This window comes from Psammomys obesus, unplaced genomic scaffold, assembly GCF_907164565.1.
Source record: "Psammomys obesus unplaced genomic scaffold, mPsaObe1.curated_primary_1811, whole genome shotgun sequence".
Taxonomy (NCBI): domain Eukaryota; kingdom Metazoa; phylum Chordata; class Mammalia; order Rodentia; family Muridae; genus Psammomys; species Psammomys obesus.
In genome coordinates, this window is record NW_026585691.1 from 3401582 (window position 1) to 3416624 (window position 15043).

The following is a 15043-nucleotide window of genomic DNA, read 5'->3' on the forward strand; positions in this document are numbered from 1 at the left end:
ACACACACACACACACACACACACACACACACACACACACACACACAGGTTATTATGAGACTGTAGCCCACATTGACCTGAACTTATTCTGTAGCTCTTCCTGCCTCAGATTGCTAAGCACCGGCATGCAGCACCACTCCCTGCTTCCCTTACAGATTTAAAAACAGATTTTAGGGACTTGGCATTTTCAAGGCTAGGGCCTGGTTTGAATGTTGAACATTATTTCCTTCATGTTCTAGTTCCTTCTCAGATTCAGAAGACCCATTGGTGACAGAAGCTGATAGTTTCCACATAAAGGGACATCTGCGCTGCTTAGATAGTCTTTTGGTTGTTAGATTTTTGTTTTTTTGTTTTAGGGTTTTTGTTTTTGTTTTTCCGGACCTTGTATCTCTGTGTAGTCCAGACTGAAAACCAGGCTGGCCTCAAACTCAAAAACCCACCTGCTTCTGCTGAGTGCTGGATTAAAGGGTGCATCACCACCATCTGATGCTGAGAATACTCCTACAGAATATGGAAGAAGTGGAATTCTTCTCAGAGGACTGCAATTCTACTCTTGTTGTCAATTACTAGATGAAGGGACCCAGCAGAATTGTCTCAGCGTAATTCCTTGAAGATAGGATCTGGTCTTTTACAAAAGCTTTAACATCAAATAGACTAATGGTCAGAAAGCTGGCACAAGAGGAATGGATTCAATTGGGGGAAAATAGAATAATCAATGACCTTGGAGGTTTCAGACAAATCTGAATCTCTTTGGAAGGCAGAGATATAAATAGTACAAACAACACAGACTTTGTAAAAACAAAGGCCACCAACTCAACTAGAGAACTGCTTATAACCACAGCTGCTAATGGTTATGGATTTGGCAATCAAAATGTCTTTGTTAAAAAAAAAAAAGTTTTAACTGCCTCACTATTGAGGTTACAAACCACAGCCTTGATGCATTGTTGCAGTCAACATCCTCCCTGCTGGTTTTGAGGGCTTACATCTGCTGCTGGCAGATAAAACGCTGGCAAACAGCAGGGGCTCCTTCCAGGGGAATACATGAGAAGCTCTGTGGAGATGGCTCTCTACCTAGCTCCCTGTCAGCCTGCAGCCCTTTCTATACATTCCTTCCCTGTCCAGGTTCATCCCCTGCCCTTACTCAGAGGAGGTTGAGGTACGGGGTTGCTTTTTTTGTTTGTTTGTTTTTCTGGCACAAATTAGTCATGCTGGCTAAACTAGCCTTAAAAGATAAAAAAGAAGACAAGTTCTTAAGCCTGTTCAGCACATACTTTTTAAAGGCCACTTAAGAGTGCAGTGCACTTGACTTTAAAAGTACTATGACACAAATCTTTTCTATTCTTAGTCTTTTTAGAGAACTAAATGATCATACTATGCCAAAAATAGTGAGGGCTTAGTATATTTTAATTTATCAAAGAGAGGACAAGAATGTGAGGTCAGAAATAAATTACCAAGTTTCTTTGGGGAAGGAAAATGTTAGAAACAGAATGCTGAAGAATGTGCTCCTAGTCACAAGGAAGTTAGTCTCAGCTGACATAAAGGTTATTAGTTCTACAGTTTTTCAAGGAAAATGTGCCTCAGCTAGTTGATATGACTAGAGGTTGAGATGCTGAAGATATGACATGGAAACTGTTTCCTGATGGTTCTTGCTGGATAAGCTGAATCTAGAGGATGGAAAAGCCTAACATGTACATCCTAAATAGTGCATGCTAGGACTACAGCTCTGTATTGTGTACACAGGCAGTGGATATGAGTACAGGGACAGGGAAGTAACTCCATGGTGGAGCACTTAGCTCGTTTGCCCAAGTCCTGGGTTTGATTACTAATACTGCTTCAGGGAGGAGAATGTTTAGGAACACTGTATTCTATTATCTACCTCTCACAGAGCCATAATTCATACTTGGATATTAAAGGCTCTGAGAAACTCTATGGTAAACAAATTTGTTTAATCCAAAGATGTTTCCCAGATGTGCACTAATTTCAGGGAACACCTACATGAAGTACTTTGTGAAATCCTGGGATAGGGTGATTTCCCCAAAATACGAACTCATTTATTTAGAAACAAGAATTAGGCTAATAGTAGGAGAGCACTTGCCCAGGGCGAACACGGCTCAACTCACAGTAACATAAATCAAACAAGCACTGAGTTGACTCAGTGGTACAGTGCTTGTTGCTAAAGCATGAGTTTGAAGCCCCAGAATTCATATGAAGCCAAACAAAGAAGCACCTACTTCTTCTACTGAGAGTGGGGGGGGGGGGGGGGGTGGGGGCATAAGACAGACACAAAGTGCCAAGATCCACTGGAGTGGAGAGATGGCTCAGTGGTTAAAAGAGCTTCCTGCTTTTCCAGAGGACCTAAGTTTGACTCCTAGCACCCAAGTTAGGTAGCTCACAACTACCTATAACTTCAACTCCTGGAAACTCTAACTCATAACTTTATAACTAACACCTCCATATTTCCATATACATAATTTTTAAAAATTACATATACATAATTAAAAAAAATTAAGGTGAGGAATGGTGGTGCATGCTTTTAATCTGAGCCCTGAGGGCCGGTAGAGGGAGATAGGCAGATATCTATCAGTTCAGGCTAGAGAGTTCCAGGGAAGCCAGAGATATATAGTCTCAAATAAAACAAACAAGATTAGGCTAATATCTACTCTGAACATATTCATACGATACTCTCAAACCAACCAACAAACAAAAAATATTGAAAAAGTCACAGAAAAGCTGATGACCATGAGAAAAGGGTATGAGATTTCAATGTTCCATGGCATACTTAAGGGCAATCCATAAAGAGAATTGCCAGGACCTCCATCATGGAACATGTGGGAGGATTCTGGCGTTTCTACATACTATTCTCAGCAGCCTCAGTATACAGCACACAGTACATCCAACCTCAAGGAGACCTGAAGGGTATCTTTGGGAAAATAAACGTCGTTAATTATATTTCTTTTCCTTCTTTCTTCCTTCCTTTCTTTCTTTCTTTCTTTTTTTTCTCTCTCTGTCTTTCTTTTTCTTTCTTTCTTTCTGTTTGTTTGAGACAGGGTTTCTCTGTGTAGCCCTGGGTGTCCTGGACTCACTTTGTAGACTAGGCTGGCCTCAAATTCACAGAGATCTGAGTACCTCTTCCTCCCGAGTGCTGAAAACAAAGGCGTGCGTCACCACACCAGCTTAATTAGATTTCTAATGACAGCAACTTTCCTCATACCCCTTAATACTATATTAAGAATATAGTTTTCAATGTTATGGTTTGAATTTTAAAAATGTCCTAGGCTCATGTGTTTGGTCATGTGGTCCCCAGTTGCTGGTGCTGCTTTGGGAGGTTGTGGGGCCCTGGAAGATGAAGATGGATCAGTGAAGGTGGGCCTCTGGGGGTTATGGCCCTAACTGTGGTCCTTCTCTCTCTGCTTCTTGATCTGCTGTGAGAATCAGTAGGTGCAAGCCCCCACCACCAAGAACTAGACATTACCTGCCATGCCTCTCCCACAATGTCCTCTAAAACCATGATCCCAAATTAATCTTCTCTCCCTTAAGGTAGCTTCTGACAGGTTTTGTATCAGAGCAAAGGGAAAAAGAACTAATGTAGTTCTTTTTATGGTAGAAAAGGAAGAGCATGACAGTAAGATAAACCTTGGGTAGAAAGGAAGCAGAATAGGCACCAGGGCATGGGGATGAAAACCTCCATGTCTCTGGGCTTGGTCTAGGCCTAGATTATATACTAAGTGCAGAAGAGAAGAACAGGAGTCAACTATCACACCTGAGTGCATGCACTGGATAGACAGGGAGCCAGGAGGAAGACCTAAGAAAATCACTGACAGTGCGGAATGTTGGGGGCATTCCTATAATTGTACCCAGGATGCTCAGGTGGGAGGATCAGATCATCTACAGCTAGAGAAGAAGTTTGAGGTCAGCCTAGGCTGTGAGAGATGCAGAAAGAAAAAGAAGAGAAGAGAAGAGAAGAGAAGAGAAGAGAAGAGAAGAGAAGAGAAGAGAAGAGAAGAGAAAATTTTTTAAAATTCAAACCAAAAAGAAAAGACATAGTCACATGATGGTGGTGCACACCTTTAATCCCAGCACTTGGGAGGCAGAGGCAGGAGAGTCTCTGAGTTCAAGGCCAGCCTGGTCTATAGATTGATCCCCAGAACAGCCATGGCTACACCGATAAACCCAGTCTTGAAAAACAAACAGGGGCTGGAGAGATGGCTTACAGATTAAGAGCACTGGCTGCTTTTCCACATGTCCTGAGTTCAATTCTCAGCAACTACATGGTGGCTCACGGTCTATAATGAGATCTGGTGCCCTTTTCTGGTGTTCAGGCATAATGCAGACAGAACACTGTATACATAATAAATAAGTAAGTAAGTAAGTAAGTAAAGAAACTTTGAAAGAAGGAAAACAAACAAACAAAAAAGACATAGCATAGGTTTGGTAGCACATATCAGACCCTTTCTTAAGAAGAGAAGAAAACAGAACAACCAAAATGCAGGACAGGCTAGGTATGCTGGTGGCTTTATAATCCCAGCACTTGGCAGCTGGAGAGATGGTTCAGAACACTGGATGGTCTTCAAGAGGACCCAGGTTCGGTTCCTAGTGCCCATTTGGCAGTCCACAATTTCAATTTGGATCCCTGTATCCGATGCCCTCTTCTGTGGCCACTGCCTGTATCTGGTGCACAGGCATACAAGTAGGCAAAACACTCATAAATAAAAAATAAAATAAAATAAAAATAAATACCCATCTCTAGAAACAATTATCCTAGTACTTGTAAAGTTGAAGCAAGAAGACTGCAAGTTCAAGACCACCCTGTGTCTCAAAATCAAATCCAAAGGCAAAATCAAGCCAAAATAAAAACAAAATGACAAAAATACAAAGAAATTTTTGAGGATCACTGGCCAGCTGGGCACAGTGGTGCATGCCTGTAATCCCAGCACTTGGGAAGTCAGAGGCAGATATATAGCTCTATGAATTTGAGGACAGTCTGGTCTACAAAACTAGCCCAGGACAGCCAAGCTACACAGAAAATCTCTGTCTTGAAGGAATTAAAAAAAAAAAAAAAATCAAACCTGCTGGCTAAAATCTGCAAGGGAAGCACTGATGAAGTCAGGTGGCTACAAACAGTAAATTAAAACAAAAACCATTCGGGACCCAGATGTAACAGCATATGACTGTAACCCCAGAACTCAGGAGGCAGAGGCAAGTGAATTTCTGTGAGTTCAAGGCCAGCTGGGTCTACAGACTGAGTTCCAGGACAGCCAGAGCTACATAGTAAGACCCTGCCTTGAAAAAGAAAGGAAGAAAGAAAACACAGACAGACAGACTTGGGAGGCTGGGATATAGCTCAGTGTTGGAGTATTTGACCCTTTGACCAGAATGCATGAAGCCCTGGGTTCATCCAATATAGCAAGAAAGAAAAAGAAGGCAAACATCTGGAAAAATGAATATACTGAGCAAAATTAGGTTGAAGTACGTTTTTATGCACAGTAGTTATAAGCCCTATTACTTAAATTAACTGCTCAAAGATCAGGGAAACAGTGCCACCTGTGAGACTTTCTGCTTTCAAGGATGGATTTGGTTGTTTTGGAGTCCTGACAGCCCCAAATGTACTGTACATTTGAGGCAGTTGCTAATGATAAGGTTCTTTGGCGCCCCCTACTGTTCAAAACATGCTTGAGTCATGTCAATTTAATGATTTTTTAAGAAATTTAATACATATATATGTTCACTTGTGCACACATACCCCTCAACATGGCACAAATCAAAACCACAGTCAAACACACTTGCTTATCTTGAGTTCAATGGTCTAGAAGAAATGTTTCAGAAAAAGCCAAAACACATTATCCATACTCACCATCCAATCAAAACAAAAAGTAGTATTTTAGGGTTTCTTCACTTTTAAAAAAAGCAAACATTTTTGTTGTGCTTTGTTTTGTAGCCCTGGCAGGTCGGGAACTTGCTATGTAGACCAGGCTGGCCTCCAACTGAGAGAGATCTGCCTGCCTCTGCTAGGTGTGCTCTGTCAGGCCCAACCTACTAAACGCAAAGTTGATGAGGACCTTATACTTCCTCCCCTGGACTTCGATGACAACTGTTTCTCCCCAGAAATGTAGGTGTGCTGCTTCCCCGTACACTAGAAGGCAAGCCATCTCCAAATGCTTCTGTTTCTGACATATCCCTATTCTCCCTCCAAGGGCTGTATGTAAGTTCCAGTTCAGCCTGGGACTCCACTCAAAACAAAACAGAAGTATACAACACAAGCCTCTCCTTAGAGGCAGAGGAGGTAGGACTGAGTTGAAGGAGCCTGAGCTGTCACGAGTCTGTCCGAGAGAGTCCTTTCTCCTCATGTCTAGATTACTATCACCTGTCTTCAGTCAGGAGGATCTAGCACCTGTTACAACAGCAAGCAAGCATCTATACACAAGAAAGACTCAATACTTACCTGCTCCTGAAATTGCTTCTGAGACAAGCAATCAATTAGGTCTACACAGCCCAGAAGACAACCTGAAGGATAATCATTTGGAAATTGCACATCTGAATAGAAAACAAAAAGATTGGATAAATGTCTTCTTCGTAACCCTGGAACTGGGGAATCTGTTTTCAATTTCACCATTTGTTTGTACAAGCAAAGGAAAACAGTGAAATTTTTTATATGACACAACTGCTTGTATTTTAGCAAAAACCTAGCGAGTGACTAGCTGAATTTACCATCCACATGCTAAACTTTTACTATGGAAAACCTTCCATTTACCCTCAAGGTTTAAGGAATCTACAAGTTAATTCCAAACAAATTAATTCTAATGTACTCAAAGCCGGATAGGATTAGAGTTTGGGGGTGTGATGCTTAGCTTTAACTCTCAACCTAACCTACAATTACATAGGAAGAATCTCAATGAGAGATGTCACCAGTAGGTTGGCCTGTGGGGATGTGTGTGGCATGTGTACGGTGGGGGGGGGGGGGTGTCTTACAAGGTAACTGATGTAGGAGACCTAGCCCACTACAAGCAGCAGCACTATTCTCTCAGGAGGATCCCGAATTGCGTGAGAGCAGACAAATGAACTGAGGAACAGCCAGCTGAGCACCGGGCTCTCTGCTCTTGCCCCGGGATGTGATGGAGGACTTGCTTCAAGCTCTTGCCACAGTGACGTCCCTAAAATAATGGGCTGAAACCTGGTATTATGAGCTAAAACAAACCCTTTCTTCTCTAAGTTGGTTTGGGTTGGAGAATTTTATCACAGCCAAAGAAATAAAACTAGAACAGGAGGTACAGTGTTTTAGAAGAAAAAAAGAAAGAAATGTAAAGCAGCTATATGTGATGAGAAAAACCAAACATAAAAGTGTGATAAAACAAAAGAAGAATAAATGTTAGAAAACTAAGTTTAAATGAAGCCAGTCATAGCCACCAAAACATAAACATAAACATGGGGTTTTGTTTTGTTTTGTGAGACAGGATTTCCCTGTGTAAGCATGGCTGTCCTGGATCTAGCTGTGTAGACCAGGCTGGCCTCTAACTCAGAGATCTGCCTGCCTTTGCCTCCCATGCCCTGGGAAGTGCATCACCACTGCCAGTTCAGAAATGATTTTTAAGGAACTATATATTTTGACTCCTAGTGACTGCATCAGCTTGGTTTCTTACACACTTTCTAAGGTGGTTCTTGATTATCTTTTCCTTTGTCTTCAAATTATATGGATCAAAATAGGAGAAAATACAAAGGTTGGAAATTTTGAGTTGTTTTAATATATTTTTTTAATCTTAATTATATGTATGTATCTAGCTATAGGTACATGAAAGCAGGTGCCCATCTTGGCCAGAGGTGTCTGATCCCACCAGAGCTGGAGTCCCAGGCACTTGCGAGCTGCCCAGCTCAGGCACTGAAGCTGGGTACTCTGTAAGGACAAGTGTTCTTAACCAGCGAGCCATCTCTCCAGTCTCTCAAATTCTTTGTTTGTTTGTTTTTTGGAGACATGGTTTCTCTATGTAGCCCTGGCTACCCTGGGCTCAGTTTGTAGACCAGGCTGGCCTGGAACTCACAGTGATCAGCCTGCCTCTGCCTCCCTGAGTGCTGTGATTAAAGGCATGCACCTCTGGGTGCCCAGCTTTTTTCTTACTTTTCCCCATCTGAGATCCCAGAGAGTAGAGGAGTAACTTACTTTACATCCTCAATAATTAGATGAAGATTTTCTCATGTTACACAATTAAGATTAGTTGGTTGGCTGGGTGTGGTGGTGCTTGCCTTTAATCTCAGCACTTAAAAGGCAAGAGCAGGTGGATCTGTGTGTGTTGGAGGCCTGACTGGACTACATATCAAGTTCTAAACCAACCACAGTACACATAAGACCCTGTTTCAAATAAAATAATAAAATAAAAAGTCCTAGGGGCTGGAGAGATGGCTCAGAGTTTAAGAGCACTGGTTGCTTTTCCAGAGGTTCTGAGTTCAATTCCCAGCAACAACATGGTGGCTCATAACCATCTATAATGAGATCTGGTGCCCTCTTCTGACATGCAGGCAGACAGTGCATACATAATAAATGTTTTTTAAAAAATTCCCATTAAGCAGTTAAGAGCACTGGCTGCTTCTCCTGAGGACCTGAGTTCTCATTTCCTAGCACCCACATGGTAGCTCACAACCATCTATCTATAATACTTAGCTTGAGGGGCTCCAACACCCTCTTTTGCCTCCATAGGCACTGAACACACATAGTGTGCACACAACAAGCAGACAAAACTCATAATCTTTGCCACATGTTCTCACTATGTAGCTCTGGCTAGCCTGGAATCCATTATGAGGATCAGACAGGCCTCAAACTTAACTCTACCTGCCTCTCCCTCCCACACGCTGGTATTAAAGCTATGTCCCAACATGCTCAGCCTTGCATTTTCAGAGAACCTAATGCTTTGAACAGTCACCTATGACTTGTTACTTGTTACTCAACACCAATAGTCTTAGCCTATCATTTGGGAGGCTGACGCAAAAAAAAACCTGCCTTGAGTTTGAGGTTAGCTTCAACTACATACTGCGTTCCAGGGCAGCTGGGCTAGACAGAGAGACCCTGTCTCAAAATCAAATTAATGTAAAGTTTAAAAGTCTCTTTAATACAAGAAAGCCAAAGGAAGAAGGAAACAGAAGAAGATGAGCACTAAGGGCTTCTCTGCACAAACTGAAATTGAAAACCAAGTATGTATGTGTTATTACCTTTTCCACGAAGAAGACGATAGGTAGCCTGGAGTTCTGAGACTTCTTGAGGGGAAGGTTTTTTGCCTGTGGCTGCTATCCAAAGTCTTCCTCTGTGAGGAGTATACCAGGATCTGCCCTCCACCCTTAAACAAATACAAAACCAATGGGAAAGATCTAAATTCTAGGTTCCTTGAAGATCTCATAACATACAGCAAATCCTACAGCAAATTATCTAACTGGACCAAGAGATCTAAAGACTGTAACTCATCAAGAGGCTTTTTTTTTTGGGGGAGCAATACTTCTCCCACAATACCCTTCCCTTAAAGTTGAATTGAACGCTGTCAGCTGACCTCTCCTGTCATCACCATCATCAGTCATTTCTCTCAACTCCTACTTGCCACCTGATCTCTATAACTCAGAACTGTCACTGTCACTTGTTTTGGCACTTCTATACCATATGTTTGTAATTATTACATTTATTTATTTGTAGGAGGACACATATGACACATGGCATTTCTACGTAGTCTAGAGGATAACTTGCAAGAGTTGGTTATATTGTCAGGGGCCAGGTGTGGTGGCAGACACCATTAACCCCAGTAGAGAGGCAGAAGCAGGTGAGTTCAAGGCTAGCCTAGTCTACATAGGGAGTTCCAAATTAGGTAGGCATATTTAGTGAGACCCTAGACACTATGTGTATATGTATATGTGTGTATATGGCACATATGTTCTCAGAGCCCAAAAGAAGGTGCCAGATACAACAGAGGGTTCTGAGCCATCTGACATTTGTTCTGCGACCCTATCTTGAGTCATCTAAAAGTACAGCCAGGGCTCTTAAGCACTAAACCATCTCTACAGACCATTTTTTTTTTTGTACAGACATTTAATTATTTACTTAAGTGCATAAGTGTAAATGTATATGCAAATGGAGGTCAGAGGAAACCTTTTGAGAGCTGGTTCTCTTCTTCTACCATGTAGTCTCTGGGAATCATTCTCAGTTTATCAAACTTGGTAACAAGTGCCTTTACCCCAATCTCATTCTTATAACAGAAAACAGGGCTACGAGTTTTTTATATTCTTAGTTTCCTGATATAGATGAATTAAAAGTGTCAGATACACTGTCAGTAATTATTATGGGGAATAAACAAATGTATGTTTTTCCCTCTGGCCAAATAACCTGAAGAGTTGCTGGGAAAAAATGGTCCCCTAGGTGTAAAAGAATCACCCACTGATTCCTGAGGGTCAATGATTGTGCTATTCATCCTGTTCATTACTGTGAGCAAAGATGACTAACACAGAACCTGAAGAGGGGAGAAATGAAAGTACTTTGACTCCAGGAGCTGAGAAGGTTATGCTGTTTCATCTCCTACTTTGGAAAAGGGAGAAAGCAAATGTGAAGCGAATGACAACAGACACAGAAGCCCTGACTGTCCTTGAAGAGAAGCAGATTCATGTTTCTCTGCACTGACAGCACTGCACACATGGATATGAAGCAACAGAGCCAAAGCAAGAAAGCATGACCTTTGTTGGGAGAAAATGCCTGCTACACCTCAGTAAGTAAAGGAGAGAAATGACAGCTAATAGCAAAACCTGTGTGGTGCAAAGGACTAAGTCTAAATTTTAAAACATTTTCTTTCCACAAAGTAGAGTAATAACTAAAGCCTTAACAGGAGAGTACATGAACACTTGGAAAACCTCAAGTCTAGTTTTGTAATTTAGAGCAACTAGTTTATGTCTGCATTTGTCATCTGTAAAGTTAGTACCAGCCTGGGCTACACAGCTATTCCTTTAGAAACTAAAATTCTATTTTTAAAAAAGGATCTCTGTGTGTGTGTATGTGTAGTATGTGTGTTGTTTCTTAGGCATATAAAATTCTAGGAGATAAAAGGAAGAGAAAAATGAGCATGTAGTGTTATGATAAGTAAAATGAAAAACCCAAGCAAAATATATGAAACAATCTCTCTCGTAATAATTCATATAGGAGAAACAATAGAAATAACCGTGTCAAGCCAGACACAGCGGCACATACCTTTAATCCTAGCACTCGGGAGGCAAAGGCAGGTGGTGCTCTGTGAATTGGGAGTTTGAGACCAGCCTGGTCTGCACAGCAGTAAGTTCCAGGACAGCTAGGGTTCAATAGAGAAACTGTGTCTCAAAAGAAAAAGAAAGAAAGAAAGATTCCAAAGCACTAATGAATGGCAGCTAATAACTGTTTCTAGGTAGTGAAATTATATATGATCTCTTTCTACTTCTCTTTGTTCATTTTACAATCTTACATTTCCATGTATCCAAGTGAAGAAAAGGAGAGTTTAAAATATGAATTAAGAAGAAACACAATAAACCATGGACTGTGGTGTGGTGGTACATGTTTACAATTCCGCTCTCGGGGGCAAAAGAAGGATTTTGGCAAGTTTGAGGCCAGTCTGGGCTACATAGAGAGACTTCCTCAAAGACTGCCTGGACCAGGAATGTATTCAGTGGTCCTGGGCTTACCTAGCATGGACAAGCCCTTGAATTTCATACCTAGCACTAGAAAAAAAAAGAAAAAATCACAACAAACAAAACCCAACAACAACAGATGATCCTGGGGTGCAGGGCAACAGGAGAAGACTTTCCTATATTGTGTAAGGCTCTGGGTTCACCAAACAAAGCTTCAAATTACAAATAAGACCAAAGTATGAAGATTGCTGAACAATATATTAAAAATAAAGCCAAGAGTTTTTCCAATAGACTTTCTTTCAAAAATAAAAACACTGGTATTCTGGCTTTCTGGTGAGCATATAATCTTGTCCCTTTTTCTCTTTGGCGTACTAAGGGTTAATCCAGGATCTTCTAGACATTATGCAAGCATCCTATCACTAAGCTATACTCCAGCCCTTGATTTTACTAATCGTTCTGAGAAGGGATCTCACTGAGTTACCCTCCTCAGACTCCTAAATAGGTGAGATCAGAGGTATGTGTCATCATACATCCATTTGTTTCTAAAGCTATTCAGCCAAAAAAAAAAAAAAAAAGTTGACTGAACTTTCAAAATTTAATTAAAACAAAACAAGTCTTAAAAACCAAAACTGAAAAAAAAAACTAAAACAAAACCAACCAACCAACCAACCAACAAACAAAAAAAGAACCTATCATCAGTTTTTAAAAACATATTTATTTCACTCTATGTGTGTGCATGATATATGTGTGCTAATGTGCCTGGTGCTGCAGAAGCCAGAAGAAGGCATCAAATACCCCGATAACTGGAGTTATGGATAGCTGCAAGCCACCATGTGGGTGCTAGGAACCAAACCTAGGTGCTTTACAAGGGCAAGAAGTACTCTTAACTGCTGAGCCACCTCTCTATCCCCAAGTAAGTTTTTATATGTGTGTATATTTTAAATTGTATTTTCTTATTATTGCATATATGTCTGTGAGTATGTCAAGTGTAAGTAAGCACAGCATTGGTGCAGGTGTGAAGGTTAGAGGATAACTTTTAGGAGCTGCTTCTCTCCTTATTGAACTCAAGCCATCAGGCTTATGTCGCAAGTGCCTTTGCCAGCTGAGCCATCTTTCCAGCTCTCTTTTCTTTATTAGCATAGATTTTGCTAATGTACGTTAGGCTGGACCATAACTCACAATCCTCCTGTCTCTGCCTCTTAAATGCTTTGATTACAAGTCTGTGTCACCATACTTGGCCCTGTTTAAAGCTAATATGCACTGAATAATAGAAGTCATCAGTAGACAGGTACTAATAAGCATCAATGATAATTCTAACTCAAATGTGTATCACTCTAAGACCTTGACTATCAATTTTTACCTTTTAATCCCTCTGACAAGCAGGGAAGCCCAGGGCTGATGCATAGAGAGACACCAGCCGCCATCAAAGCCTTCCTGGAATTCCTGGTCCTGGATTCGCAGCTGGTGTTGATGTAAGCTGAGCGCTAGTCTTGGTCCTGCTGAGAGTGAAGTCTTCTTCTGAGGAGCTGAACCAGTGTTGTCTACCCACTGCACAAGACAGAACACAACAAAACACAAACAGTTCTGCTGACAAGGGAAGAATCTGGGGAAGGTGAACCAAAACAATTATGCTGGTAAAAAGAAATCACATGAGTTTTTTTTTTGAGAAAAGATTTCATGCCTTGAACTCAGTATGCAGCAGAGACTGTGAATTCCTGACTGTCTTGCTACCACCTCCCAAGTGCTCAGATTACAAGTTTATGCCATTGTTCGGGAAGCTTTTGTTTGTTTCTTTCAAGACAGCTTCTCTGTGTAGCCCTGGCTGTCCTGGAACTCACTTTGTGACCAGGCTGGTCTCAAACTCACAGAGATCCTCCTTTTTCTGCCTCCCAAATGCTGGGATAAAAGCCATGAGCCATCACTGGCTGGCCTTTTTTTTTGTTTTTGTTTTTAAGAAAAAATTACCTCGGGGGCCTGGAGAGATGGCTCAGAGGTTAAAATACTGGCTGCTCTTCCAGAAGTCCTAAATGCAATTTCCAGCAACTACATGGTAGCTCACAACCATCTATGAGATCTGGTGCCCTCTTCTGGCATGCAAGTGTACATGCAGATAGAACATTGTATACATAATAAATAAATCTTAAAAAAAGAAAAATTATCCCATCTTTAAAACAAGATCAAAAAGAGTTGAAATGTTATAAATTCTTAGAGGAGTCCCACACATGGCTACAATGTTGCATCATTTTGTTTGTTTTTTAAAATAGAATCTCACTATGCAACTCTACCTGACCTGGAAAATACAGGTTGGCCTTGAACTAAGAGACATGCTAACTGAAGCACTAAGAAAAAAGGCTGAACCACCACATCTAGTTCATTGTTTTTTGCTGCTGTTGTTTTGTTTTTAAAATTACATTTCATTCATTCATTTTGGGGATGGAGTGGGGCATGCATACCACAGCACCCACATGGAAGTCATAGGATAAGCTATGGAAGTAGATGTTCTCATGCCATCAGGCTTGAAGACAAGCACCTTTATCTCCTGAACTATCATTCCAGCCCAAAATGTCCCAACCTAAAGGATAAATACAATGCTGAACTCTCTACAATGCTACCTTCTTCTAGATAAAGCATAATGACTAAGACAAAAGAGTTATAATTATTTCCACTTTATACCTCTTAATGATCTATGTTTGATTCTGGATAATTTTCCAAGATGGGTTCAACATTTTAGTCTATAATTCTTCATGTCATACTTCAGAGTCTCATATTGGTACTACAGAAAGCTAAACAGGCAGTGGTGGCACACGCCTTTAATCCCAGCACTGGGAGGCAGAGGCAGGTGGATCCTTGAGTTCGAGTCCAACCTGGCCTACAGAGTGAGTTCCAGGACAGGATAGCCAGGGCTACACAGAAAAAAAAAAAAAAAAAAAAAAAAAAAAAACAGAGCGAGAGAAAGAGGGTGTTGGAGTAGCAGTTCTGACTATTGATCGAACAAAATATTCTATTACTCTGAAATGAACAACTTGCACCCTAAAAGAGAAGGTGAAACACTACTGTAAACAGGGTTTACCAAAGGGTACCAGATCTCATTATAGATAGTTGTGAGCTCCCTTGTGGTTGCTGGGAATTGAACTCAAGAACCTCTGGAAGAGCAGACAGTGCTCTTAACCCTATAAAAGGGAACAGAGAATCACAGGTATTCAATTCAATTAGAAGATGCAGGCAATTGTAGGAGACTAACAAGTTGTGGCAATAAAGAAAGATGGCTAATGCTTCTTTCAAAGCAAGAAGACCAATGGCTCCAAGATACTTTCCCCTAACCCAGCGCTGGAGATTAAACCCAGGACCTCATAGATAGTCAAGCACTCTATTACTCTATTACTGAATATCTATCTATCTATCTATCTATCTATCTATCTATCTATCTATCTAT

The 15043-nt window shown here is 41.0% G+C and overlaps 1 protein-coding gene across 2 annotated transcripts in view; it reads right to left on the reverse strand.

Moving 5' to 3' along the window:
- Positions 1-15043, reverse strand: part of Trip4 (thyroid hormone receptor interactor 4) — a 56536-nt gene that overhangs the window by 15612 nt on the left and 25881 nt on the right. For both annotated transcript variants that reach the window (XM_055597680.1, XM_055597673.1), the window contains exons 11-13: positions 12971-13158; positions 9193-9317; positions 6440-6531 (exon numbers count right to left, since the gene is read on the reverse strand). In XM_055597680.1, the coding sequence (XP_055453655.1) occupies positions 6440-6531; positions 9193-9317; positions 12971-13158 (405 nt within the window). The remainder of the gene's footprint in view (positions 1-6439; positions 6532-9192; positions 9318-12970; positions 13159-15043) is intronic.